This window comes from Ascaphus truei, chromosome 1, assembly GCF_040206685.1.
Source record: "Ascaphus truei isolate aAscTru1 chromosome 1, aAscTru1.hap1, whole genome shotgun sequence".
Classification (NCBI taxonomy): domain Eukaryota; kingdom Metazoa; phylum Chordata; class Amphibia; order Anura; family Ascaphidae; genus Ascaphus; species Ascaphus truei.
This window is the reverse complement of record NC_134483.1, coordinates 81,428,939-81,455,581: the sequence shown is the minus strand read 5'-3', so window position 1 is coordinate 81,455,581 and position 26,643 is coordinate 81,428,939. Positions and strand designations below refer to the sequence as shown.

General features: G+C 42.0%; 1 protein-coding gene across 7 annotated transcripts in view; it reads right to left on the bottom strand.

The window, feature by feature from the left end:
* The window catches only part of ERBIN (erbb2 interacting protein), a 199,367-nt gene that overhangs the window by 13,665 nt on the left and 159,059 nt on the right, over positions 1-26,643 (bottom strand). For 4 of the 7 annotated variants that reach the window (XM_075590296.1, XM_075590325.1, XM_075590354.1 and 1 more), the window contains 8 exons: positions 25,131-25,230; positions 19,806-19,927; positions 17,966-18,139; positions 17,105-17,284; positions 10,667-10,784; positions 8,811-8,994; positions 5,608-7,126; positions 2,934-3,077 (listed from right to left, as the gene is read on the bottom strand). In XM_075590296.1, coding sequence (XP_075446411.1) covers positions 2,934-3,077; positions 5,608-7,126; positions 8,811-8,994; positions 10,667-10,784; positions 17,105-17,284; positions 17,966-18,139; positions 19,806-19,927; positions 25,131-25,230 — 2,541 coding nt within the window. The remainder of the gene's footprint in view (positions 1-2,933; positions 3,078-5,607; positions 7,127-8,810; positions 8,995-10,666; positions 10,785-17,104; positions 17,285-17,965; positions 18,140-19,805; positions 19,928-25,130; positions 25,231-26,643) is intronic. The other 3 variants (XM_075590335.1, XM_075590315.1, XM_075590345.1) reach the window with 2 other exon arrangements.

The following is a 26,643-nucleotide window of genomic DNA, read 5'->3' as shown; positions in this document are numbered from 1 at the left end:
ACTGGAGCCAGCCTGACCTTGCAGCCGTATTGTGTCCACCAGGAAAACGAGCTACATCTGGGGAACCGGGTTGGCTCTGAGGTTCAGGGGACCGAGGTTTAGGTCCACGAGCCCCACCCTCCCTGGTTCAGGTAGTATTAAAAAATAAAAATACACCTTCCCAAAAAAAATGAGCTTTGCAAATATAACATCTAAATGAAATGACCGAGGCATACTTCATTTCTACACCAGAAATGCCCACTCGGGATTTGTGATATCATATACCCCAACTGCCTGCACTATATTGATAGTCCTGACTAAACCCAGAGTCATGTTTCTTTGGAAATAGCAAGCGCCTTTTATTTTTATTCCCCTGGGAACTTTACACTACACAATGGCAAAGCAGAGAACCGTTGTGTGCACATTTCAGGAATAACCAGTGAATTAAGATGCCCACGTTTTATATGTCAACGTGCGGGGTGGTTGGTGATATCCAAAACGTGGCCTGGCTGGGGGGGAGGAGGGGCGAGGGAGGGGTGTTCCAGAGGCCGCCTAATTGCTTCATCACAGCTCAGTTATAAGCCACCTGCAACTTTACTATTAACCCCTTCACTTCCAGAGATCCCAGCAATGGATTGTCATGTTATAGTGCAGACACGTACAAGCAGATTTGTATAAAAGAAATAAAATAAAATAAAAAAGGAACCGACAGCATGCATGTATATTTATTTATATAGCGCCATCCATGTACATAGCGCTTTACAGCAGTGACACACATGGCCTAATAGGAATAAGTGCTTCATACAGAAAAGTAACATTAGGAAAAGGAGTCTCTGCCCCATAGAGCTTACACTCTATGTCCAACGGAGGGGAAGCCGCGCTGAGCCGTGCGGACGCTCCGCGCTGAGCCCCTGCATCCTCAATGAGGATGTCTTTAGAGGGGGCTCCCGCGAGCGTCCGCAGGCGTGCTGAGGCGCAGGGATTTTCAGCCGACAGCAGAGCCTGTTTCTCAGCGCGCTGTCGGCTGAAAACCTCCAATCACAGCAAAGCAGCGTCACGGCGCCGTGCCGTCGCGGGCTATTGACCCAGCGACATCACTGCCCCGCCTCCCGATCGCGCACGCTGGCTCGCCTGACAGTCCATGGGATCGCTCCTGACCGGGCAGGCGAGCCTCAGCATCGAGGAGCGGGGGCTGAGGCTCTATGGACGCAGCCTTAGTAACTCCTCCTCTCTCCTCCTCCCCCATTAACAGAAGGGTGAAAATTCTTCAAGCCAAGTTCAGCATCATCAGTACGATCATGAGATGCCCGAGATAGCGAACAATCAAAACTAGTTAGTGTCCTGTATCTCTTTGGGGCAGAGACGCCTTCCCTCCCCACTGTTTACGTTCCTGTATTCCGCACTTCTCCCATCATCGTTATCCTCTCCCTTGCCCGGACTTTTATATTTCTCCGCGGCGTGCACTACATAAATAAAGGTACGCCGCACAGAAAAACACAACATCGCGCAATGTTTCCGGAAATGTGCTCAAGAAGAAGTAGATGAGCATTAGCATTAGGCAAGTAGCCAGTGATCTCACACGCCTAAAGCAGAAGGTATCACATGGGTACAGCTTGAAGGAAATGACCGTGTACATAAAAGTAAAGAAGTGCTGCCACTCACTTAAGGCCTTGCTAAAGGTGGAAGTCCCCTCTTTTTTAGCGCTCCACCTTCCCCACCCACCCCCCGCCCCCCACATAGCTGGGAAGCCAGGGTCCCTGGACTTATTTCCAGCTCTGGGGACCCCCTGTGTTCCGGAGATACCTGGAAAGTCGGCGTCCGTAGCGTCCCGAGCAGACAATGTGGGAGGGGAGGGGGGGAGAAGGGGTGAACTGCACCTTCAATTAGAAAGATTTTGCGTTCACCAACACACTACACTGGGCTCCACAGGACACATTAGATCTCTGATGTCAGTGATGAGTTCCCTATGCTTCAGCGCAGCATGGGTACACCACCATGGTGCAAAAACAGATGGCACGATTCTCCAATTGTATAGAAAAATAAAGAGGGGAGTGTTACGCATTTACATTTCAAAGCAGGGGAAAATAAAAATAAAATACAAAATTTGCAAATCTCATTTCCCCTGCCCAAAAATAAAATGCAGAGATGGAAACAAAATGAAATGTGGCTTCCATGCAGAGGGAAGCACTACCCACCCTCCCTGTATTAAAAGTAAACGTGGAAAATAATAATAATAGTTTCATTTCTTCATCTAAGGGAAATATGCAGATGTATAAACATAAAAGCCCACAAAACAGAAGTCTATTCATGACGTACATCAGTGACATCACAGATCCACGCCATATGTGGAGATAAAACGTCATTTTATTTTCATTGCCTTTTTTGTTCGTCCTAAAGGGGCAGTCCCACATAGCAAGCAAAAAAAAAACCAGCAACTTTATCAATGTAACTGGCTTCCATCACTTTTAACCTATTTACTGCAAACCATGAAGTTAAAGGTCCCTCTGGCAACAAACCGTTTAAAGTTAACATTTTTTTTTTTCCCTTCTATTTTTCTACTATCATTGGATCCTTTGAAATTCATAATTAGACGTTTGGCTAATCTTGGCATCATAATTACTTCCCAAGAAAAAAAAAACATGGAAGATGAGAAGATTATATACTACTGTATTTATACTTCTTTACAGGTGTCCGTTACCCAGGTTTAAGGCATTGAGCAAATCCCTGCCATCGGTTCACTTTGGTACTAGGTGGGACTTCCGCCTTTAAACACGACACTGACAATGGCTTAAATAAAAAGTGGCAGCACTCCTTTCCTTACCACTTTACATTATTTCCCAATACTTGTATTTGACAAGCAGCACCATTGTGATGGACCGGATATTGTGCATTTTGTCCACATTCCATGTATTAACATACCTAGCCCATAATAACTACTGTAAGTAGTTACTCACACGAAGCCTGTGCCCACCAGAACTTCTTCTGTCAGCAACACTCAAGGCAACACTGCCCTGGCTGCCATGCAGATCTCTAGAGCTGCCAAAGAGTGAGCTGCTAGCTGCAGTACAAGTGGAATTAAAGGACCTAGACAGCATGCTCTGAATAAAGAGGGACAGATGTAACACAGATTAGTGAAGCATGCATATAAAACACAGGACTTGTTATTCACAGAGCCACTCAACACACACTTTTCATGCCATGCACGTCATGCAAATACAAACAGAGCAGTGCAGTTGACAACATATTGGTATCCTATATAACCCAACCATGCAACCGTCACAGCCCATAAACACCACCACTCGCGCCTGTGTGGCGTTACAAATATACCCTTTGTCTCATTGTTTTTCTGAACTACTTCCCTGCCAGAGGGTGTATTAACATATGATACAGTGAAGGGGATATTCTCTTTAGTACAACAAGTAGTTGTGTGGTCAAGAACTAAAATCGTTGTTATTTCAACCAATGCTCCCAAAGAACCCAGATTATACAAAACGGCTCTAATTGTTTTGTATGAAACATTAGGTTAGTAATGCACATTAGCCCTAAAGCAGCTGTTTATGCCTGCGGGTACAAAATCCTATACGCCCCATAAATAAAGAAATAAATACATGCATGCATTTGCGTATATTGACAGTGTAAACCCCTTCATTTCCAGAGAGGCATGCAATACATTGAAAAGCAAGGCCGCTCTGGCAGGGAAGGTGATAACACAACTCCTCAACCTCTCTCCCATGTCATAAGAGGCTTACCAAAGAAAATGACAAGTGGTCAGAACATACATATATTTTTACTTGATATACAAATGACATAGTTTGACCCCTTTGTGTTGCAAAGGCCAGTTAGGACTTGAAGGGGCAGAAGATGTGTGTGTAGACATCTCAGATCTCATTGGTTTTTACCAAGTATCTCTTATAGGCAATAAATATGAAATCTCAATATTATTGAAACGATTAGACACAAATAACGCTTTTGTAACTTTCTAAACAGATACAACCATAATAACCATTTTATTTTTCCTCCTGTCATTCGGACCTACGTGTTTGTTCTCTGTTTGAACCTCTAATATTATCAATAACATTTTATCTGCATTCATCTTAAAGAAAAGAAAGCAAAAAGGAGCAATGGTTGGCCACATGCTAAAAAGGATATTAAATGATAATTAAAAATAATAATAATAATGCAGAAACGTGTACAATTATGAACACCATAATGTGCCAGTGTGAAGCAGGCATCTACAAAAGCCCCCTCTAAGTGTGCTTCCCTATAATATGATTAATTCATGATGACAAACGCCTGACAGCTTATGGCTGACAAACGATTGTGCAGAAGGATGGATTATAGAGTTATACGGGATGCTCGGTGCTTCCATGTCCGGGTTCCATTCATACGCCTCTTCACTCTCACTTGATGTGGGATATACGGAGGGAAGCCACGTTTTGGGAAATAAAGAATAAATAAGAAAGCACGTGACATTTTATCATTCTGCTCTAACTGCACATGGTGCAGGCTAAAAAGTATTAATGACCACAGATCACAGTGCCTGGCTTCACAAGACTGCATTTGTGTTACTTTGAAATGGCCACTAGGGAGCAGCGGGGCATCGTCATGTCATTGCATAACACGGAGCACGGTCTGTAATTTCATAGCCCAGCGAGACGTTTTGGGGAAGGTTATGTGGAGCGACCGGATGAATTGCAGAGCACAATTGTGGCATTTAGCAAATTATGTAGGGACGAAGGTGAGGGTGTATCAACCCAAAGAAAACCTTGTTTTAATACAACTGCCCCATTTTCTGCTCCTATTGCAGCACATGTAAGGTTTTGGTGCAGATGATTAAGCAAGGTAGCAGCAGTTACCTGGCGCACATAGAATAGTGTGCCACGTGACTCCTCGTATTGATACGCCACAAATCACAAACTGATGGACACGGGGCAAAATTGGAGTAAAGTGCCGTGGTATGATAATGCAAATAGGCACAAAATGTAAACGCTTTAATATTTTTCTTTAGCTCGATAAATATACCCCTAAGGGCCAGATCTTTGGCAAGATGACGAGGGTTTTAAATTTTTTGTTAGGTTGATAATTTCCCACTAAAGCCATAAGAGATGGGCTTCTAACAGGGGTATAATCTTATAAGCAGTACTCTCATTTAGACATTAGTGTGAGATGAATATATTCACATACCACCATAAGATGTGCTGCTGATTTTACTGGCCCCACAAGGATTAAAGGGGCACGTATTATATTGCTTCAGCGTTTGATGAAGATTTTTTTTATTAAAAACTCATGGGCCTCAAGTGATTGCAGGTAAGCAAGGAAATGGCTTGCATTAGGTCTTCTAAACATTAGGCAGCAAACGCTCGGCACTGCAATATACAGCCTTCCACTTTGGTGGATAAAGTTATAGACATGCTGGCTATTTAGTTACCAAATATTATAGATCAGGTTTTCGCCCACTTTAACCAGGATATCAAGCTTTGATGAGTGTCTTAACCACAAAATTAGTCAAAAATAAAATAATTTCATTCCAGATGATACAAGTGTTTGGATTAAATTAATGAGCAACTAAAAAACAGTTTAAACAAACAGAATGAATGGATTAAATTAAGCAGCAGGTTTGCTTTTTACCTTTTCTAGCTTTTTCGTCTCAATGTGTCGTAAGACCTGCTCCCTCCAGTCATGAGGGACTTTACTTCTGCCCTGTGAGTCCAACAACGAGTGCTCAGAATTTACCCGTGCATTTTGCTTTTTGGAGGGGCTAGTCCGAGAGTAGTTAAAATCACTGACAGACATTGTTCTCTCGGGGATATCACTAACGGAAGGCCGTGCGCTTTGTGGCCTGGGCACGTTTGGCCCATCAATGCTGTATGTCCTGGCAGACAACGGTCTCTGTGGACCTAGCAGCATAGGAGCAGTTCTGCCCATCGAATGCAACTCTCTGTAGGTCATGTAATCCCCTTCTGGTGCATGCACCCTTCTTGCAGGTCCTGCTTCCCCATGGGAAATAGAAGCGTTAGAGGAGACGCTGCCTTGTCTCTGGAGAGTATTACGGCTTGCCCCTTGGAGAATTCGATCATTTGGTGGCATGGCCCAGGTCTCCCCAATCCTCGGTCCCACCCTTTGATGCATGTTGTACATGTTACTTGATCTCACATTGTTATGATTGGAGAAATTCATGTTGGCAGAATGCTTGACATAGTTGGGATTATCAATGCTGTCCGACATATGGGGGCGAGGGGGTGGCAAACTACCTTGCTCCACAGGGGTGCTTTGTTTCTGTAACCATAGGTTGTCTTTGGCTGTAGCACTGCTGCTACTGTACTGGATATTATACTGAGGCACAGCAGATATCGGAGTGCCTGGGGGGCCTCTCATTGTGTACGCTCCCTCGGGATTGTGGTTGGAATCAAACTTGAACACCGTTTTCTTTGCGGAAGATACTAAATCAGAAGATGAAGAAGATCCAGTGAACACTTGTAAAGGCTGGTCATACAGAAGGGTGGCTGACTTGCTCCTGACAATGCTTTGTCCTTCAACACCAGCAGCTGTAGTTTTCCCAGCACAGGCTGGCTGCTGAGCACCATGATCACTGAAGATATCATAGATCCTTGGCATACCAGTCTCAATGTTGGTTACACTCTGAGACTTCACGACTGAGCCGATAGTATCTCCAACCTGTGATGACAGATCATCGGTGCTCTTTGAGACACACAGATCAAAAGAAGGCACTGAATCCGCTGAAGCACTTCTGACAGGGTCACTCTTATCCGGAGACATTGGCTCATCCACTGAATGTCCATTTACTTTATTCATAGCACAGACATCGGGGTATTTGTTTCGGTTCTTTAAGTGGTCCGTCTCTTCCTTCTCATTGTTATTTAAAAACCCCTTTCCCGACACCACATCCTGGGAAAACACCATTGACCTTTCCAGGGCATTTGAATGAATCCCATCCTCGCATGTAATATTGTTAACATTCATGTTGATTTGGTTTAAATTTTGTGACTTCTCGGTTGCGTTCTTTCCTCTTTTCTCTGCAAGAACTAACCTCTCCTCCAAGTCTGGCAGCTCTGTCATTTCTCTTTTTTCAACTGTACTCAATTTGCTTCCATTTTGCAAGAGGTTGTTGAAGTTTTCGTCTTCTTGCCTACAAAGTAAAAATCAAGACCGTTACAAGCATAATGAAACCGTGAATTTGAGCATTAGTACTGTAACACAGAATTATGGCAAATACTTAAAAAATAAATCACCTTGAAGCAGATTTTATATGCTGTTCAACCTGTAATGCTACACAATTAAGTGCAAATACAATATGCAGCTTTTTTTCAGCAAAGGCTTACAGTAGCTGTTTCCTGAATGTGTCAACTTGCATATTTCTCTTTATTGCTGGGTTCTTATTGTTGAGTTTGTCCTACAAAAAAACGTATGTTGTTGTACTTTCTATTATGAATAAAGAGTGTTTACATTTACAGTGAACCCGATTTACGGACCCCGGAGCCGCGGGATGAAAAGCAAAACACGGCGACTCCGAAGGCTGTAAAAGCGGCAACGGCCTGTGTGTGGGAGGTACGCTCTTCCGAATGGGACCTGCCACAGATGTCCTGCTGCTGGGGGATGCTGCAGTCAGGAGTCCGCTGGTTCCTCCGGCACATCAAGTCTGGTTACATCTGTATGTTGCCCTTCTAATACCATCATCATTTCCAAGGTCATTCTTCCAATGTTTTGCTGTCTGTTATGTAAAGTGCTACTACACCTTTCTAATCAGGAATAGCAAAACAAGCACCTGAAAGCATTTCCTATTTGTTTTACTGCTGATATGCAATTAAGCAAGGTACTACCATAGCACAGATAGTGAAAATACAGAACCGTATATACTGCAGAAACACAACATTAAAAAATAATTGAGATCCCCGATACATGTATAAGAATGGAATTGTGCTTCTTACGTGACTAGTGATATTCAGCAAGACACAGCACAATTTCTATAGGAATTGTAATTGGTAAAGGAAGTGTATCTTAACAAAACTTTAAATATCTACTTCACTTTGGGAGTAAAATAGTAATGAGATAGAACACTGCGTTCCATGATATCTATAAGGCGCTCCATGATATCTATAAGGCGTTCCATGATATCTATAAGGCGTTCCATGATATCTATAAGCCGCTCCATGATATCTATAAGCCGCTCCATGATATCAGGCATACCCCGCATTAACGTCCGGAGCTTGTATGTAAAGCGAAAATGTACTTAAAAGTCAAGCACTCGCTTTTTTCCCACTTCTATCCCTCCTTACTCAGGTCCTCGCTCAGCTTGGCTTCCAGTGATTACATTCACAGGCTCTATAGTCTCCCCGCTTGCGCACAGCTTCGGTACAGGTAGCAGCGGGGACATAGCGTTAGTGTCCGTACTCGCACAGTGAGCGTACGGATATAGGGGTATGGAGCAATTGAAACTATGTCCTTACTCGCGAGTGTACGGCAACCGGGGTATGCCTGTATAAGGCGTTCCACTATATCTATAAGGCGTTCCACTATATCTATAAGGCGTTCCACTATATCTATAAGGCGTTCCACTATATCTATAAGGCGTTCCACTATATCTATAAGGCGTTCCACTATATCTATAAGGCGTCCCACTATATCTATAAGGCGTCCCACTATATCTATAAGGCGTTCCACTATATCTATAAGGCGTTCCACTATATCTATAAGGCGTTCCACTAGATACAAGTGAATCCTGCACTGCTTCCTGAAAATAAATGGTTCTACAGTCTTAACTTTAACAGCATATTGTAGGCTGAAGATGTGTTCCTGAATTAAGATATACAAACCTGATTTTCAAATGCATAGCGATGTTTGTCTCTTTTTCCGGTGAACATAATGAAGTATCATGGCTGCTTTCAGTATTTAATGAAACAGAATCGGACATCCGAGACGGTGAAGAACAATTACTATTGTTCTGATTACTGTTGTGGGTTACCTCGTCTGACAAGGAGTCGGCATCTTTAATATCATCTGAAACATAATATGTCCATCAATTTCTCCGGCAAGCTGCCAGTAGTTTCTTTTTGGGGTGAGGAAAGGTTAGGAGTTGTAAATACTTTGTACAAATAAACACGGCGGGATAACATGCAGAAAAACAAACCATTGCTACAGTTTACAAGAAGGGTGGCCAACGCCAGTCCTGAAGGGCCACCAGCAGGTCAGGTTTTAAGGATATCCCTGCTTCAGCACAGGTGACTCAATCATTGACCGGTTGGTGGCCCTTGAGTACTGGAGATGACCACCAGTGGTTTACACTATATAATTCGTGGAAAGCATAATGTTCATACCTTTAATTTCTGGGGAATTAAATTAGGACCATAATTGAACTAATTATTGACAGTGATCAGTGCAATGGATAAAACGACGTGATTAATGCATTTTTGGCGGGTTTCATTTACAACAGAAAAACTAAACAGCGCCACCATGCTCTGTCACCAATGTCAAATAATCAGATGTTTATATACTACCTGTGAAAAACAGGGGAGGGAAAAAGTTCAAGATACAGTCAATAAAACAGCGAGATGCAATGTTTTACATACAGGTGCAGAGTAAACTTTTAAAAATCATTTTGAAATACTTATACTTGTCTGATCTCAGATAGTTTTTACCCATTAAACACACTACTACATTAGGACTGTGGTTCTAATAAGAACTGCATATTTAAAGCTGTGTATTTTTAAAGCTAGAGAAAATACCTACATTTGTGTAGGATGTATCCAGCCCAATTTCCAAAATACCACATTATGAGCCCAAAAAAACTATACCAAGGTGAAACTATGGGTCTCCTTAACAGGGATGATCGTTCCAATAGCCATGGGCCACCGCTGCCACCACTGTGTCTTCTACTGTGTTCTTAAATCACAAACATTGCAATTTATGACTAAACGCTATACTTTTGAAGAATAAAAAAAAGTAGAAAATAATGTACTTTTCTATGGATACTATATATGAGGATTTCATGATCCAGAATAGCCCATAAAAGCACAGCATGGCACTGCGGGCATTCCCCCCAAAAATATATTTTAATGTGAACCAAAAAGGCCCATCAAGTGGGCAACGCTTCACTAATGGCGGCAATGGAGGGACATGGAGACGGACTGGGGTAAGTGTGTCGGGGTATCCTGCAACCTTGGAAAAGTCTGCGACATGTTGCCAAAATGTTGCTTTCCTGCTTGGCTTTGGCTCATTAGAATAGCTGGTTTGGGGAAGTCCGTAGTGCTATGCTCCTCTCTTTTGCCATCAGCATATTTGTGGGCCATACAGAATAGCCCTTTTTAGCATTGAGCACAGGCTGTTGTCTTGATTTAAGCAAAGTGCCTCAATTATCCTGTTCATCAGATATCTGAGTCCATGAGTTGTCCTTTCCTAAGGACTTGTCAAGTTGTATATCAGGGACCATAACATTACAATCACCCGTTTGTTGGCCAAAGCTAAGGAGTTAAGATAGTTGGCCAATACCTCTCTTCTGTGCTACTGTAACCCCAACCAGGCACCCATTTCGTCCCACACTTGCAAGAACTTGATGTATTAATCATAAATAAATGAAAGCACAAATTATTTTCAACGTATTGAGGTCACTTTTCTCTGGTTTAGAAGCCACCACTGCCATGTGTTATCATTACAGGCCGCCGTTCTACTTCACCTTTTTTGTTATTGCTCAGTGCTACTACTTTTGGTTGATTCATTGAGGTCTCTATTAGTGGCGGCCGCATCTCAGCCATTTTCATTTCTTCATCGTAGGAGAGGTCTTCTGACTCCTGCTGAACAGATAATAATATGTAAAATTGATATATATATAAAAAAAAATTAAAAGCTGTTTTGTATACACTAAATGGCTTCTCCAAAAGCTGTTTTAATATATATATATATATATATAAAAAATTTAAAAAAAGCAAGGTCGCAGATAGCGCTCAGGAATATCTTCTATTGAATAATGCTTCCCCCCCAATACTTTACTAGCGATATGGGCACTTATTTACTAAGCAGTGCTATGCCACTGGACACCTTCTGGCGCCAACAGACAGTTTATGGACAGTTTATGGTAAATTCACTTGAGCCGTCAAGTGTCTTATTGTAGAGCCCCACTCTGTGAATGAGACTTTATGCTTAACGCACATTTTGAAGCACTAGGCCGATTCCTTTAGTCACTCACAACTAACAAAAGCAAAACACAGGCTCTCGCAATCAAGGCGCTTGGAGATTGTGTTTTCTGGTGTCTTCCTACACTAAACTAAAAGTGAATTTTTCCCCCCCCCACTTGAGAATAAACTATAAGAAGCAACTTTCGCCTCCAGGCGCTCACTCTGTGCTCATTCAAAGAGGATGAAAGACAAGTTCAAAGACCCACATTTAAAGGAGTTACTGGAAGAGATAATCAAGTGTTTTATGAATTTCCTGCAAAGTGCACTCACAAGTCTGAACTGGGTGATTCGTGTTCCAAGAATCATATATAGTTTCAAGTGATACAACAAGACAAGCAATTACTTTTCTTTTAAATAATGAATACAATAAAAGTAATATGTAAAAATAAAGTGTGCGAAAGATACACATTGTCAACTATAGCCTGTAAAATGAGGTCAAGAAATGCTGACCCATGCAGTGTTGCATCCAAGTTTTGATACAGTAGAAAAAACAAGCACATAGTATTTTCTGGATCACACTTGCAGCAGAAAGCAGCCAAGATAAGTCTCGCTGGAATCAAGGGGTAGTTCCAATTCAAGAGGATCTTATTAGTGAACCACTGCTATGCTGGTTAAAGCATGAGCTATGCTTCTATACAGGGAGAAATTATTATTGAACACACGCAAACGGACATGAAACCACCCTGGCACCAGCCAATTGTGTATGTATCTTGCCCGAAAGTAGAGAGGGCCTCCAAGGCTGCAGTGTCTTCCCCTCTTACCGATCATAGTCATTAGGTCACTTTGGTCTTTTGAGGAACTGACCCTTTAAAGTTTAACCTATTAACAATTATTCCAACTCAACTGCATAGGGATGTTGTAGGCTTAGTTGTTGTGCTGAGCAGGAAAGGAACGGATCTAGAAAATGTGTGAGCGTACGTACACTAGCACACCGTGTGTATATGTGTATAAATGTGTGTGCGCGCTCGTGTGTATAAATGTGTGTGCATATAAGTGTGTGTGTGTATGTGTGTGTGTATGTGCGTATATATATATATGTATATGTATATATATATATATATATATATGTATATATATATATATATATATGTATATATATATATATGTATATGTATATGTATATATATATATATATATATATATATATATATGTATATATATATATATATATGAAAAAAAGGAAAAAAAAGATAAGAAAAAACAGGCGCACACCTAGTGCATTAACGTTGTAAAAATTGTATTAAAGGAACATAAAATCTGACAGATGTCCACTCACAAGGTATAAGCAATAAAATAGCGTGTATGAGATAGGCTCTCATTTGCCGTTGACTCGCTCCCCTCTGTGTAACTCCAAGTCCTGGCGTCGTCACGTGATTTCCCTCGTGTAGCCGGTGAACTAGAAACGGAAGCTCACATGCAGTCGTCGGCTGGGAAGGGACCCTCTGCACGGCAAAAGTCCTCCAGGTCCTCTATGGTAGTGCTGTATCTGAGCCGTCTGATACACACCAATGGAGGAGTCTCTGGCAACAGCAAGCCTCTGTGCTCGTGGGCAAATGGCGGTCTCAAGCTAGTCACACAGACTCACCCTCTCTCTGTCTCACCCTCTCTCTGTCTCTCTCTCTCACCCTCTCTCTGTCTCTCTCTCTCACCCTCTCTGTTTCTCTCACCCCCTCCTGATCTCCTCCCCCCCTCTGCCCCCAATCCCCGCTTACTGCCCTGTGGTGTCCGCCACCTTTTCTTCACAGAGGTACCGGTAAGTACTCTCTCATGCCTCCCCTCCATGTCTCTCATACCCTCATGCCTCGCCCCTTGTCTCCAGTGTGTTACCTTATAGTTGGTGGCTGCTAGCACCTCTCACCGTGGCTGCATCCACAGGGGGGAGGGGGGGAGACTGTTCCCTTGCCTCCCACCGCTCCATTGTAGCTTGGCACTCCCTTGCCTCCCATGGGCACACCACCTGGGATGCGTGAGATAGGCGCGGGGGGGGGGGGGGTGGTGGCGGAGTTGTGTTGGTTGCGCGGCTGTGCACGTGCGTGCCATGCATCAATTTCCTTCCATGCCTCCCTGCCATGAGGCGAATCCCCCCCCCCGCCGTGCGGCAAACCCCCTCTGCCATGGGAGACCCTCCCCCTACCGTGCGGAGGGCCCGCTGCCATGCGGCAAACCCCCTCTGCCATGGGAGACCCCCCTCCCCTACTGTGCGGAGGGCCCGCTGCCGTGTGGCAAACCCCCTCTACCATGGGAGACCCCCCCCTACCGTGCGGAGGGCCCGCTGCGGTGCGGCCAGCCCCCGCTACCATGGGAGACCCCCCCTGCCGTGCGGTGGGCCCGCTGCCGTGCAGCAAACCCCCTCTGCCATGGGAGAACTACTGTGCGGAGGGCCCGCTGCCGTGCGGCCAGCCCCCGCTACCATGGGAGATCCCCCACCTCCTCCTCTGCAGTGCGGAGGGCCCCCTGCCTTGCGGGTGAGTGTGTGACTGTGTGTGAATGTGTGTGTGAATGTGTGTGTGTGACTGACTGAGTGTGTGTGTGTGTTTGACTGAGTGTGTGTGTGTGTTTGACTGAGTGTGTGTGTGTGTGTGTTTGACTGAGTGTGTGTGTGTGTTTGACTGAGTGTGTGTGTGTGTGTGTTTGACTGAGTGTGTGTGTTTGACTGTGTGTGTGTGTTTGACTGTGTGTGTGTGTTTGACTGTGTGTGTGTGTGTGTTTGACGGTGTGTGACTGACTGTGTGTGTGTGTGTGTGTGTGTGTGTGTATGTGTGACTGTGTGTGTGTGTGTGTATGTGTGTGTGTATGTGTGACTGAGTGTGTGTGTGTGTGTGTGTGTGACTGACTGACTGTGTGTGTGTGTGTGTGTGTGTGTGTGTGTGTGTGTGTGTGTGTGTGTGTGTGTGTGTGTGTGTGTGTGTGTGTGTGTGAGACTGACTGTCTGTCTGTCTGTGTGTGTGTTTGACTGAGTGTGTGTGTGTGTGTGTTTGACTGAGTGTGTGTGTGTGTGTTTGACTGTGTGTGTGTGTGTGTGTTTGACTGTGTGTGTGTGTGTGTGTGTGTGTGTGTTTGACTGTGTGTGTGTGTGTGTGTGTGTTTGACTGTGTGTGTGTGTGTGTGTGTTTAACTGTGTGTGTGTGTGTGACTGAGTGGCTGTGGGTGACTGAGTGGATGTGTGTGTCACTAAGTGACTGTGTGTGACTGTGTGTGACTGACTGACTGACTGACTGACCTGTGTGTGTGTGTGTGTGTGTGTTTGACTGAGTGTGTGTGTGTTTGACTGAGTGTGTGTGTGTTTGACAGTGTGTGTGTGTGTGTGTACAGACACCCACCCACACCCACCGTTACCTGCCCACCCAAAGTCACGTCACCGTCACCTGCTCACAGTCAGTCACCGTCACCCAGTCATCCACCTCCTGACCCTCGCTCTCTCTCTGTCTCACCCTCTCTCTGTCTCACCCTCTCTCTGTCTCACCCTCTCTCTGTCTCACCCTCTCTCTGTCTCACCCTCTCTCTGTCTCACCCTCTCTCTGTCTCACCCTCTCTCTGTCTCACCCTCTCTCTGTCTCACCCTCTCTCTGTCTCACCCTCTCACCCTCTATCTGTCTCTCTCTCTCACCCTCTCTCTGTCTCTCTCTCTCACCCTCTCTCTGTCTCACCCTCTCTCTGTCTCACCCTCTCACCCTCTATCTGTCTCTCTCTCTCACCCTCTCTCTGTCTCTCTCTCTCACCCTCTCTGTTTCTCTCACCCTCTCTCTGTCTCTCTCTCACCCTCTCTCTGTCTCTCTCTCTCAACCTCTCTCTGTCTCTATCTCACCCTCTGTCTCTCTCACCATCTCTCTGTCTCTCTCTCTCACCCACACTCTGTCTCTCTCTCTGTCTCACACTCTGAATCTGGATCTCTTATTTACCCTATATATCTTAACTGCCCTATACTACACCGAAATAACCTATACTGCTTTTTTCCAGATCTGACTCAAGAAGCTTGAGACATCGGAATCCCCCCTAACCCAGAAGACAGGTAAGGAACGCCTCCCCTCCAATGTATAACATTGCGGGAATGAGGGTACCTGGACATTGAGGGACTGCGGATCAGGTAAGATCCCAGGCGGGATTGCTGTTTTAAATATTGGGAAGTGGGGGCACTGGTTAAAGGGTGCAGGAAACGAGTCATTCACATCTGACTTTTTTTTCTAGGTCTGACATTTATACACACACACACACACACACACACACACACACACACACACACACACACACACACACACACACACACACACACACTCACGTAACAAGGACTAATTGTAGTATAATGTAATACAATAAATAAACGTATGTCAAAAACGAATGTTCTTACTACGAATTTATTTAATTTATTTATGTATTTTTTTTAAAGCGGGACTAGGGGCGGGGTTGGGGGCGGGGTTGGGGGCGGGACTAGGGTGTGCTATGGGGGTGGGACTAGGGCGTGGTTGGGGCGGGACTAGGGCGGGGTTGGGGGAGGGACTAGGTGGCGAGTAGATTTTTTGATTCGGCGAGTAGATTTTTGGGTGATTTGTCAAGCACTGTATATATATATATATATATATATATATATATATATATATATATATATATATATATATATATATATATATATATAGTATATCTATATATCGATATCTACAGTATATTCACACATACGACAAACAAAAAGCGAGCGCTTACAAGGTATACCAATAATATTGTGATTCATAAACTTATATAGGTACAATCAAGGTAAGTTTGTGAAAACATCTTATAAATTAAGACAAAAAAAAGTGTACATAGGAGTGTGACAATTCAATTAATATATAAAAGTGCTCTAAATAGTGTGATAATTGCGCAAAAATACATAATCCATAAATTTAGTCCATAGTATAGGACCATAAGTAATTACTATTATTATTGAAGTATTTAAACGGTATACTTATTACCATATATGTTTTGTCAATTGTATGTAGCATTGGGCACCCCTGTCTTTTGTTGTATACATTTGCCACGCTCAGTAGCACTCATTTTGGCATAAATATATATTCATGATGTGGTGGGTGTAGGAGTTTGAGCTTGCTGGGAATGTGTGTGTGTGTTGGACCATAAATAAAGGATATAAGGTGCCTTGGCAGTTCCGCAGCTTTTAGGAGGATGGGATAAACCACATCCTAAAGAATCTATTTGGAAAAAGAAAAGATTTGCGTGCCACATAGCTTAAATCTGTGTTGACATTTACGATCAAAAATAGAAATAAAAATAGCACACTCATTGTAGCTGGAACATGCGCATTGAGAGATATATTATCTCAAATAGATGGTACTCATCTGGGGCTTCTTATACTCCAAAGCAAAAGACAATCGCTCCGAATCCGGGGTCCATGATGAAATATATAAGAGTCCATGCCTTTGACACATCCAGGAAACGAATAGCAACAAAAGTTGTCCAAATGTGTCCAATTGCATCAACTTAACCACTGTATCTCTACAAAGGAGCTGAGTGAAGTTTGGTGACGTTGGATCCCCTTTACAACGTATTCAGCCAAGACCATTTGGTTTGCTTGATTTGAATTGTTAGCTTGTAAGTGTATTTTTTTATAGCAGGGAACATCTATCTATTATTTACAGATTACACTATGTTCTGTTTTCGTTTTCTTCTCTCCTGTGCGCTATAGGTCCTTTTTGCAATCACAGATTTACGCTATAAAAATTTTTTTTTTTAAATTATATACACACACAGCTTAATAGGTGTGTGTGTGTGTGTGTGTGTGTGTGTGTGTGTGTGTGTTTTTGCTCAATAGGTGATTGTGCTTTCGAAGAGCTTGAAATGGAATAAGTTGTAAATTATCTGCTGTCATTATGTCACCATCTGTTGGAGCTACAAATTCAACGCAACACAAACTATTCTCTATGGCTGCAGTAGAACTCTTTACAATGTCATACCTCAAGTGTGTCTTCATGGTTGGCAATTGTTTTCGTGTTCCAAGAGGTTTTAACATGAGCAGTCAGCTGTGAATTTCCCATGCTGTTCTCAGTGTCTGGTTCAATGGGCTTCTGAACGCAGTTTCCCACCGTGTGCTTCTCCTCTTCCGTACCCGTTTTTACCAGAACAATCTCCGAAGTCTATCCAAAATTAAAACATATAAGGAGGGTGAAGGAAGCATAGAAAATACTATACAGTACTTGGAAAAGTGCAACATTATCAAAGGTCTGTAAAACGTGATGCTTTTATCAACAGAAATCTGGGTAAGCAGTACTGCTCAAATCATAAGAGATAGCCCAAATCTTGCTAGTAATTAAAGCTCTGGGAAGATAACTTGTTGAAATATAATTATATTTTCTATTCTTCTACAGTGCTATGCAGTGATTTATATAGAATGTTATAAGTTGCTGCCCCAGAGAGCTTACAATCTAATTATTTGTTCCTTAGGCACAGGGAGAGGGAGTGATTTGCATAGGGCCGAAAGAAGAGCGGGCAATGGGATTTGAACCAGAGACATGGACATTACCACTGAGCTACTTCTTGAGCCCTAGAAAGTGGTCATTAGCAAGACACAAGGGTGAAGTCTATTCATTTATATATTTGATTAATATTAAGGGCCCATTGAACTCCATGGGCATTTTCAGGTACACAGCCCACTTTGGAAAATATAGAATTACCCTTTAAGTGTTATGACGAAAACATATATATATATATATATATATATAAAAAAAAAAAATTTAAATAAGGCGATTTGGCGATTTCATTTGGAACTAACCAACAGAAGAGGACATGTTACCAGTTTAACTAATAATGATCCTTACCTTCACGCCAATATCCTTCATTGTAATTTGCTTAAATTCGTTTTGTTTCAACTCTTTATTGGCCTCTTCTGCTTTTTCTTCATCTTTTAACCGGTGAACAATAGTCTGGACGGTCTTCACCATGTTCTTCAGCTCATCAGGGTAGGGCGTAGGATATCTCTTCAGGTTACCTTCCTGTTTGAGATGGAAACACAAATGTTACTTCCCATAAACGCTCTCCGTCTTCCAATATATAGAAACAAACAGGACTCGTTAACCAAAGTAAGGTTTTTGCTCAATTGACCTTGCTGATGTTGTGAAGGCGATTAATAATTATACGGTATTAGTATGTGCCAGAAGACACTTAGCACCTTCACCGGCACTCAATGGGGTTAATGGACTAGTAAGACCAATTGTTTTATTCATTGCTTGGTCACCAAATACATCATTTTTGTTGCAAATAGTTATTATAAAGCAACAAATATTATACCCTACATCATTTAATTCACAATTGTAAGATGCAAACCACCCCCCCCCCCCCCAACACACTACTGAATTTTTCTTTGGCTTTGCTCACCAAATGGGACAAGTGCCCACAAAGTTCTCCAGTGATCCCCTTGGCTGTTACGACCAGACCATGGACACATCTTTTAAGATGTACCCAGCTATAAATGATGTATCCGTTGAATAATATGTGCACGCAGGCTTGTGGCCGTGGAGCTGCGGACTGCGTGCTCGCTTAGTTGTCAGTTAAACATGGATTGCGGTTTTCATCCTTTATAGTCGGCTATCCCTTTTTACCCTCCTGATACTAAAATCAGGGACAACGTTGAAAAAGATACCAGTTTCAGTTATCAGTATTTACCATCTCAAAGGCAGACAATAGAATGGTAGGAGACCTCTTAATAGCAAAACGTAACAAATGTGTAAACCTAACCGGCAGCCCGTGCAACATACACAACTGTGAAGATAAATCAGAATTTTGGTGCTTTATCGCTTTTAGCATTTGTTCAATAAAGCAAGATTTTTTTTTTAATCAAGAATTGGGGTTCTCAAGATTTTCTATACTACGGACCACTTCAGTGTTAATAACCGTTTGGAGGATTACCATATTTAGTCTTCATTATTTACAGCAGTATAATATTAGATCTGAAAAACGCACATTTCAGAAATAAGGGACTTGTATCTAAGAATCAATCTTTCATAGTAAATGTATTACATATATACCTATACTACAGGAGAAAGCCAACAGGGGGGAATTTTGAACGGCTTCATGGATCACCACTAAAGTCTTTGAAAACCGCCAGTGGTCCAGACAACACAATCCTGCTGATCTATAGCTAGGACTTTTGGGCCCAAAGGCTTAGAAGTGTGCAGCACAAAAGATTGCACAATCACCGAAAGATCAATACACGGTTTTTGTTAGGTGCCCATACTATACCAAAAATAATGAATGTTGCAGTTCATATAAAGTGTTATCAGCCAAGGCCGAGTTATTATTCCTAGAAATATCCAAGACCCCCCCAATATATTTTTCTTTTCTTTTAATGTTTATCGAAGCCAGAAAATAGCAGGATTTCATAATCAGTGCAACCTCGAAGAAAAATGAGACGTACTGTACAGTAAGAGCACCTGCTGGAAAACGCAGTAGGCATGACTGCACCTATTAACCCGACCCTTCTGTGTAAGCAAATACACTGCAAGGAAAACAGTGCGGGTGTATAAATATTCAATGCTGCAACCTGCATTACACGTAAACATCACTAACAACAAATGAGGCAAGCCCGGCATGACTTGTGGGTGCGCAGCAGCGTGAGGCTGTCTGCAGTAACACCAGGGATGAATCAGGGGACATACTGACCCGTGGCGGAGTTTCCCGCTCGTCTTTGTCATCATCACACTCAAAGGCAACCTGAGCACGCTGCTTTCTTTGCTCTTCCCACAACGAGGGGTTAAAACTCTCATTATCCGAGGAGAAAATAACTGCAAAACAATTAAGAGACGATCACGGAACATTAAACGCCGTCGTAATTACTCGGCAACTGCAACATTCGCAATCCCGCCCTGACGCGCACGATGTGGCAATGCTTGTGATGTCAGCGGGCATGGTTAAATCCAGTATTAAATAATAATATTAAATAAAAAAAATCTATAGGAACAAAAACAAGTAATGTATGCGTTTTAACATTGTTTATTGATATTAGCTTTAAGATGTAATTATTACTATATTATGCATAATATAAATAACAGCAAGAGGTTCTTTGCAGGAGTCGGTATGTAGAGGACTATAGAACATACTGTACATCTGTCATAAAAGAGCTCAGGGACATTCAAATGATGTTACATTGTTGCATACTAGATGGAGGTTCAAAAGTGTCCATCGAGTTCAACCTTTGCCAAATTTAGACGACAGATACTTTATCCTATATTTGTACTTACAGTATATTGATCCAGAGAAGGTAAACAAAAAACCCCAGTGTCATATCATTCAATGATATCTCATAAGGGGAAAAATAAATTCCTTCCCGACACCAAGAATTGGCAATCAGATTAATCCCTGGATCAACATTCTTCCCATGTTTACTTATTTGGTATATCACCTTTCCTTTCTAAAAAGATGTCCAACTTTTTTTTTTGAAGATATTTATTGGACAGTATCTGCCATCCCAGTCTCCATGGGTAATGAATTCCACATTTCAACTGCACATTTGCTGGTGAAATCGCCTTTCGTCTAACCTTAAGGGATGACCGTGTGTCGCTTGTATTTCCCATGGGATGAATAGTTCTTTTGAAAGCTCCTTCTAATGACACGAATATATTTGTATATAGTTATATCCTCTTAGACGCCTCTTTCTAATGTAAACAAATCTAATTTCGCTAGCCTCTCTTCATAAATCAGATTTTCCAACCCCTATATTAAATGGCTCTTCTCTGCACGCTCTCTAGTTCCATAATGTCTTTTGGAGTGGTGCCCAAAACGGTACTGCATATTAAATGTGTGGTCTTACTAATGCTTTATACAGTGACATAATGATGCTTACTTCCCTTCCATCCATTCCCCATTTAATGCAAGATAATATCTTATTTGTCTTTGCAGCTACTGCATGACATTGGGCACTATTGCAAAGCCTGCTGTCTACAAGCATTCCTAAATACTTCTCCATCAAGGATTCACCTAATTTTGACTCATTTAATTTGTAAGTTGCCTGTTTATTCTTGCTTCCCAAATGCATAACCTTACATTTATCTGTATGAAACCTCATCTGCCATTTACCTGTCCAAGTTTCCAGTCTGTCCAAGTCCCTCTGGAGAGAAATTACATCCTGCTCTGATTCTACTACCTTACACAACTTAGTGTAAATCAGTAAAAATGGCTACTTTGCTCTCTATGCCAAAATCAAGATCATTAATAAATAAGTTAAAAAGCAGGGGTCCCAGTAACAATCCTTGAGGTACTCCACTCAACTTTAGCCCAACCTGAAAAGGTTCCATTTGACATCTCTGTTGTCTGTCCTTCAACTAGTTTTCAATTCAGGTGCATATTTTTTTTACTGAGTTCAATTTGCTTTATTTTGTACACCAACCTCTTGTGTGCAGCTGTATCAAAAGCCTTTGCTAAATCTCAGTAGACCACATCAACTGCATTACCCTGGTCTAAATTCCTACTTACCTCCTCAAAGAAACAAATAAGGTTAGTTTGGTATGATCTATCCTTCATAAACCCATGCTGACTATTACTAATAATTGTTTTCCATTAGGTATTCCAAAATATTATCCCGTACTAAACCTTCAAGTAGCTTCCCCACTATTGATGTCAGGCTTACAGGTCTGTAATTCCCCAGTTGTGATCTAGCTCCCTTTTAAATATAGGCACCACATCTGCTTTACGCCAATCTTGTGGTACTGAGCCTGTGGAAATGGAGTCCTTGAATATTAAATGTAATGGTTTGGCTATTACTGAACTTAACTCCTTGAGAACTCTTGAATGTATGCATTTTTTTTTTAAATAATTCAGTTCTGTGGTATTAGAAAATATTTGAAGGAACAACAGAAAAACAAATAAGGTAGCGCTAATTTCTTGATGTATTATATATAAAAAATAAGTTGGAAAGAATGGCTGGCTGCCTATGATATAACTCTGACCCCAGGTCAGAAAGATTGAGTAGAAAGAGTGTTATATCCCTGGCGCTTGGCACATAAATCAAAACATATATAAAGGATATATACAACCAGAATCGATGGTACTGGCAGATCCAATGGAGTACTCCACGTGTAGATGGTCAAACATGGAATGAAAATAAATAAAATGACATTAGCGAAATACTGTACGATAACCTAAACAAATATACACAAATACACAAAAACACAAATACACAATACAAACAACAAATGCTGAGAACAGACAGGTGACTGATAGTTAGAAAAAACACATTTAATAAAACACAATTAGTAAAACGCAAATATTATTGCTATGAGTATGAGAATGGAATAGGTCCCACTAATACACTCCTGCTGTAGCTGAAGTACCCGCTTACCAGAAGTAAGAAGGTAACGGGCAGTGGATATTCAGAGAGTATCCCCTCTCATCATGGCCAGTCTGCTCCGAGCGTTCCCCTCTGGCATCGGTAACGTGCTGATATTTGGCATCGGCTCCCGGGTGGAGCACTCCCCTGCTCTCGCGGGGACAGACCTCTACAGATTGTATTGTATGTCTTTATTTATATAGCGCCATTAATGTACATAGCGCTTCACAGTAGTAATACACGTGGTAATCAAATAAATAACAGATAATATAAATAACAGATCATGGGAATAAGTGCTTTAGACATAAAAGTAACATTAAGGAAGAGGAGTCCCTGCCCCGATTTGGACCAGTATAGTGTTTAGAGCACGTGCGAATCTGCTGCTACCATCCGCACATCACTGTTGAGCAGAGTCCTGGAGAATCTGCTGTTGCGAATCTGCAGTTGCGGTTACACATTCACAGGCGGTCCGTATCACAGAGGTTGGAGCCACAGATCTGCAGAGGTCTGTCCCCGCGAGAGCAGGGGAGTGCCCCACCCGGGAGCCGACGCCGAACATCAGCACGTTACCGATGCCAAAGAGGAACGCTCGGAGCAGACTGGCCATGATGAGAGGGAATACTCTGAATATCCACTGCCCGTTACCTTCTTACTTCTGGTAAGCGGGTACTTCAGCTACAGCAGGAGTGTATTAGTGGGACCTATTCCATTCTCATACTCCTAGCAATAATATTTGCGTTTTACTAATTGTGTTTTATTAAATGTGTTTTTTCTAACTATCAGTCACCTGTCTGTTCTCAGCATTTGTTGTTTGTATTGTGTATTTGTGTATTTGTGTATATTTGTGTAGGTTATCGTACAGTATTACTCTAATGTAATTTTATTTATTTTCATTCCATGTTTGACCATCTACACGTGGAGTACTCCATTGGATCTGCCAGTACCATCGATTCTGGTTGTATATATCCTTTATATATGTTTTGATTTGTGCCGAGAGCCAGAGATATAACACTCTTTCCATTAGAAAATATTTACTACCTTTTTTTTTATTTTTAAGTTCAATTCAAATGTCATTTTTATTGAGTTTTAATATACTGATTAGCCCACCTCCACAGCGATCAAAGAACTTTGTCACACTTTCCTGTTTATGATCATTTGTTGCCAATATTCCCAGCAGTTTGAGCTGTAAACTGTGACAATAGCTAATGTTACCTTTGTAATATAAGAATACATTGTAGCTGACGAGTTACATTGACTGAAGGATTGATTTGAAACTTAAAGGAAGCCATTTATTAAACCCTGGGAAATGTGAATTTGCTACTCTATCACGGGAGAACCAATCCACCAGCATCTTAGGTAATTAGTTTTCAATAAAGGTAATCAAAGGCTGCATCTGTTAAAACAAAAATATTTGTAAACTGTTTGGATTGTCGCTTACATAACTTTTTAGGGTTGATCTTACTTTCTATTGCAAACCTTTTTCCATTTTATTTATTAAATAATTACACACCATCTCAATAATCTCTCATACCAAATAGTCACAATACAATATATCAAATAAAATGTTTTTAATTGTAATTGTGTTAATTAACAAGTGTATAAATGATGGTGCAAAGTCCACCATTGTTGCACCTTTTTTCCTACTGTCCTATCCCAGGATTGTAGTGTAAAAGCAGAGCTAGAAATGCAAGATACAGATGCAGCGGCCATTATTGGAACACTTCACGCGTTGTATACCTCGGAATACCCATGTCATGGTGTGTGATGTCTTCCAACAGTACCGCCTTAAGACGCGAGTGCAGAAAATGGCATTTTAGTGTTTTAGTTTTTAAACACCTGAAATTGGCACAGTAGCACAGTACTGTACACATTACAATTCATTTATTTCTGCCACGGATACGAGAAGATTTGCACCCAAAGAAATCATAATCCATGAAATTCAAACAAATCAACCGCGATAAACACGGGTGTGAATGCCACATGGAATACAGCGGAGCACGCGAAAACGGCTCTGTGAAGTGTTCGAATAACGGCCGCTGCATCTATACATGTAACCTGGGTCTGCCAAAGTCAAGGACAGATGACCAAGCAATCATAGCAAAAGGCCCAGCTGAAAGCATGAATCGCTCCCACTCCATGCGAAAACCCAGAACAAAGAAAACAGAAGCAGCTTTCTTCTGCTGTTTTCCTTTTTATTGCCCACCTTGCACAAAATGATGAATATCTGCAAGAGAAACACCTAACATTCTCCTCTGTGGCGAGTTTGATATCGAAGGCAGCAGATTACGATCTTAACACAAAGCACAATTATATGACTGCATTAAAGCGATCTTCTCATGGATTTCTATCACCAAGAGGACTAGTGAAAGATTTTACATTTCCACTGAAAACTTAGCATCCGACGCGGGTTTTGTTAACGGTTGTTTTCGGCTTTTCTATGGGGTTCAGGAATGAACAGAGGGGTAACAATGACGTAACACAAACCTGCATTGCTCAATGCAAAGACTGAGGGATACTGGTCTGCTTGTACAGTGTGAGATTCCAAACTAACAGGGTGACAGATAAAACCATATTGCTAATATTTCAGTGTGTGACACATCATCTTTGAAAGGAAGAGATTTCAGCTGGCTTCCCTGAAAACAACACACACATATTGCCCTTACCTTCCTCAGTTCGGGGTTGCTGTGGGAACATATAGTTTGTCAGAACTGTTTTCTGGGTCTCGGGATCAGTTTCCTTTTGGAGAGGTATGAGAGGCTTCGACTAAAAAGAAAAAAGGCAATGTCATTTATAAATGTCAAGTACAGAATGGAATAAAAACCCACTTGGATTTAGAAAAAAAATAAAAAAATATATATATATATATATATATATATATATATAAAAAAAAGTGTGTGTGTGTGTTTAACTAAAAATGATATTTGTTTTCTAAATGTAAGAAGCTTTATTCTTTTTTTTAACATTCGGCACAGATCTATTAGACAGATGCATTTAACACCTCAAACCCGGCAGAATTATTTTGCAGGAGAAAGATGATGTCCCCAGGTACATTTCATTATAATTTGTACAGTAAATAAGAATCTCTCTTGTGAGCACATTTCACATGTCTGGAATCCTGCTTTTCCCCATAATCGCTTTCACTGCAGCCAGGGATTCTGGCAAATCACATGACCACCACACAGTGTCACCTTTTGCTTCATGTCCATTTTAGCATGGACCCCTATAAGCTTATACCTGTCGTATTACACATCTTTTCAGCACAGCCTGGTTAAAGAGGTGCATAGCCAGTAACACCTACCAACAGCCAGCTGTTTCGACCTTATAACATGTGCAAGCTATAACTGCTCTCTAACCCAGGGGTGTGCAAACTTTTCAGTCTGCGCCCCCCTGCCTGCTCTTCCCCCCCACCCCCCTTACCTCTTGTCCAGCCTCTTCTGGCAATGTGATGTCATGTGACTCCGCAGTGTCATTTGATGCTGCGTGGCCTTGGCGATGCGTCGTCAGAAGCCGCCGGAGATCAGGTAAGGGAACTTACAGAGGCCTCACACGTGCTCCCCGGCATTTAATTTAAATGCTATGGGAAAGAGTGCGGGGCCCCTGTAAGTGCCGCCCCCACCCCCGGCAGAAAATGTCACGCCCCTCTACTTGAACCCATTCTATTAGCCTCTTTAAAATATCAAAACGATACAAGTGGGCAAAAATAAGTGAATAAAACGAACACAGCGACACTAAGCTGTGTATATAAACTGCCTCTCTGAACATCACTAATGGCAAATGCCTTTTATTTATCTTAGCATATTGATCACTAAAAGTGCTACAAGCGAATGTAGTATCTGGTGATACACTCGCACTGTCTTGATGGATCAGTATTCCCTGGGCTCAGTGTATGCTAGACAGTCTATAAGTCCTGAATACCGTTCAAAAGGATATCTAGTGAGTATATAGATTGGCTACTTCCAAAGGTCTTTGCTGGCTTGACAGGAAAGATGGGATATTTCCTCACGCTAAGCTCAAGCTACCCCCAAAAATGAACACCGTGCATGGTGAAAGAAACAAAGATACTATTGTCTCTATAAACGCACAGGTACTAGAGGCAACCGAACGCTAAGCAGCCGCAATGTAAGGAGTGCGCTGTATATTTCTGCATCGGCAAAAAGTACATTCATTTTTAACACT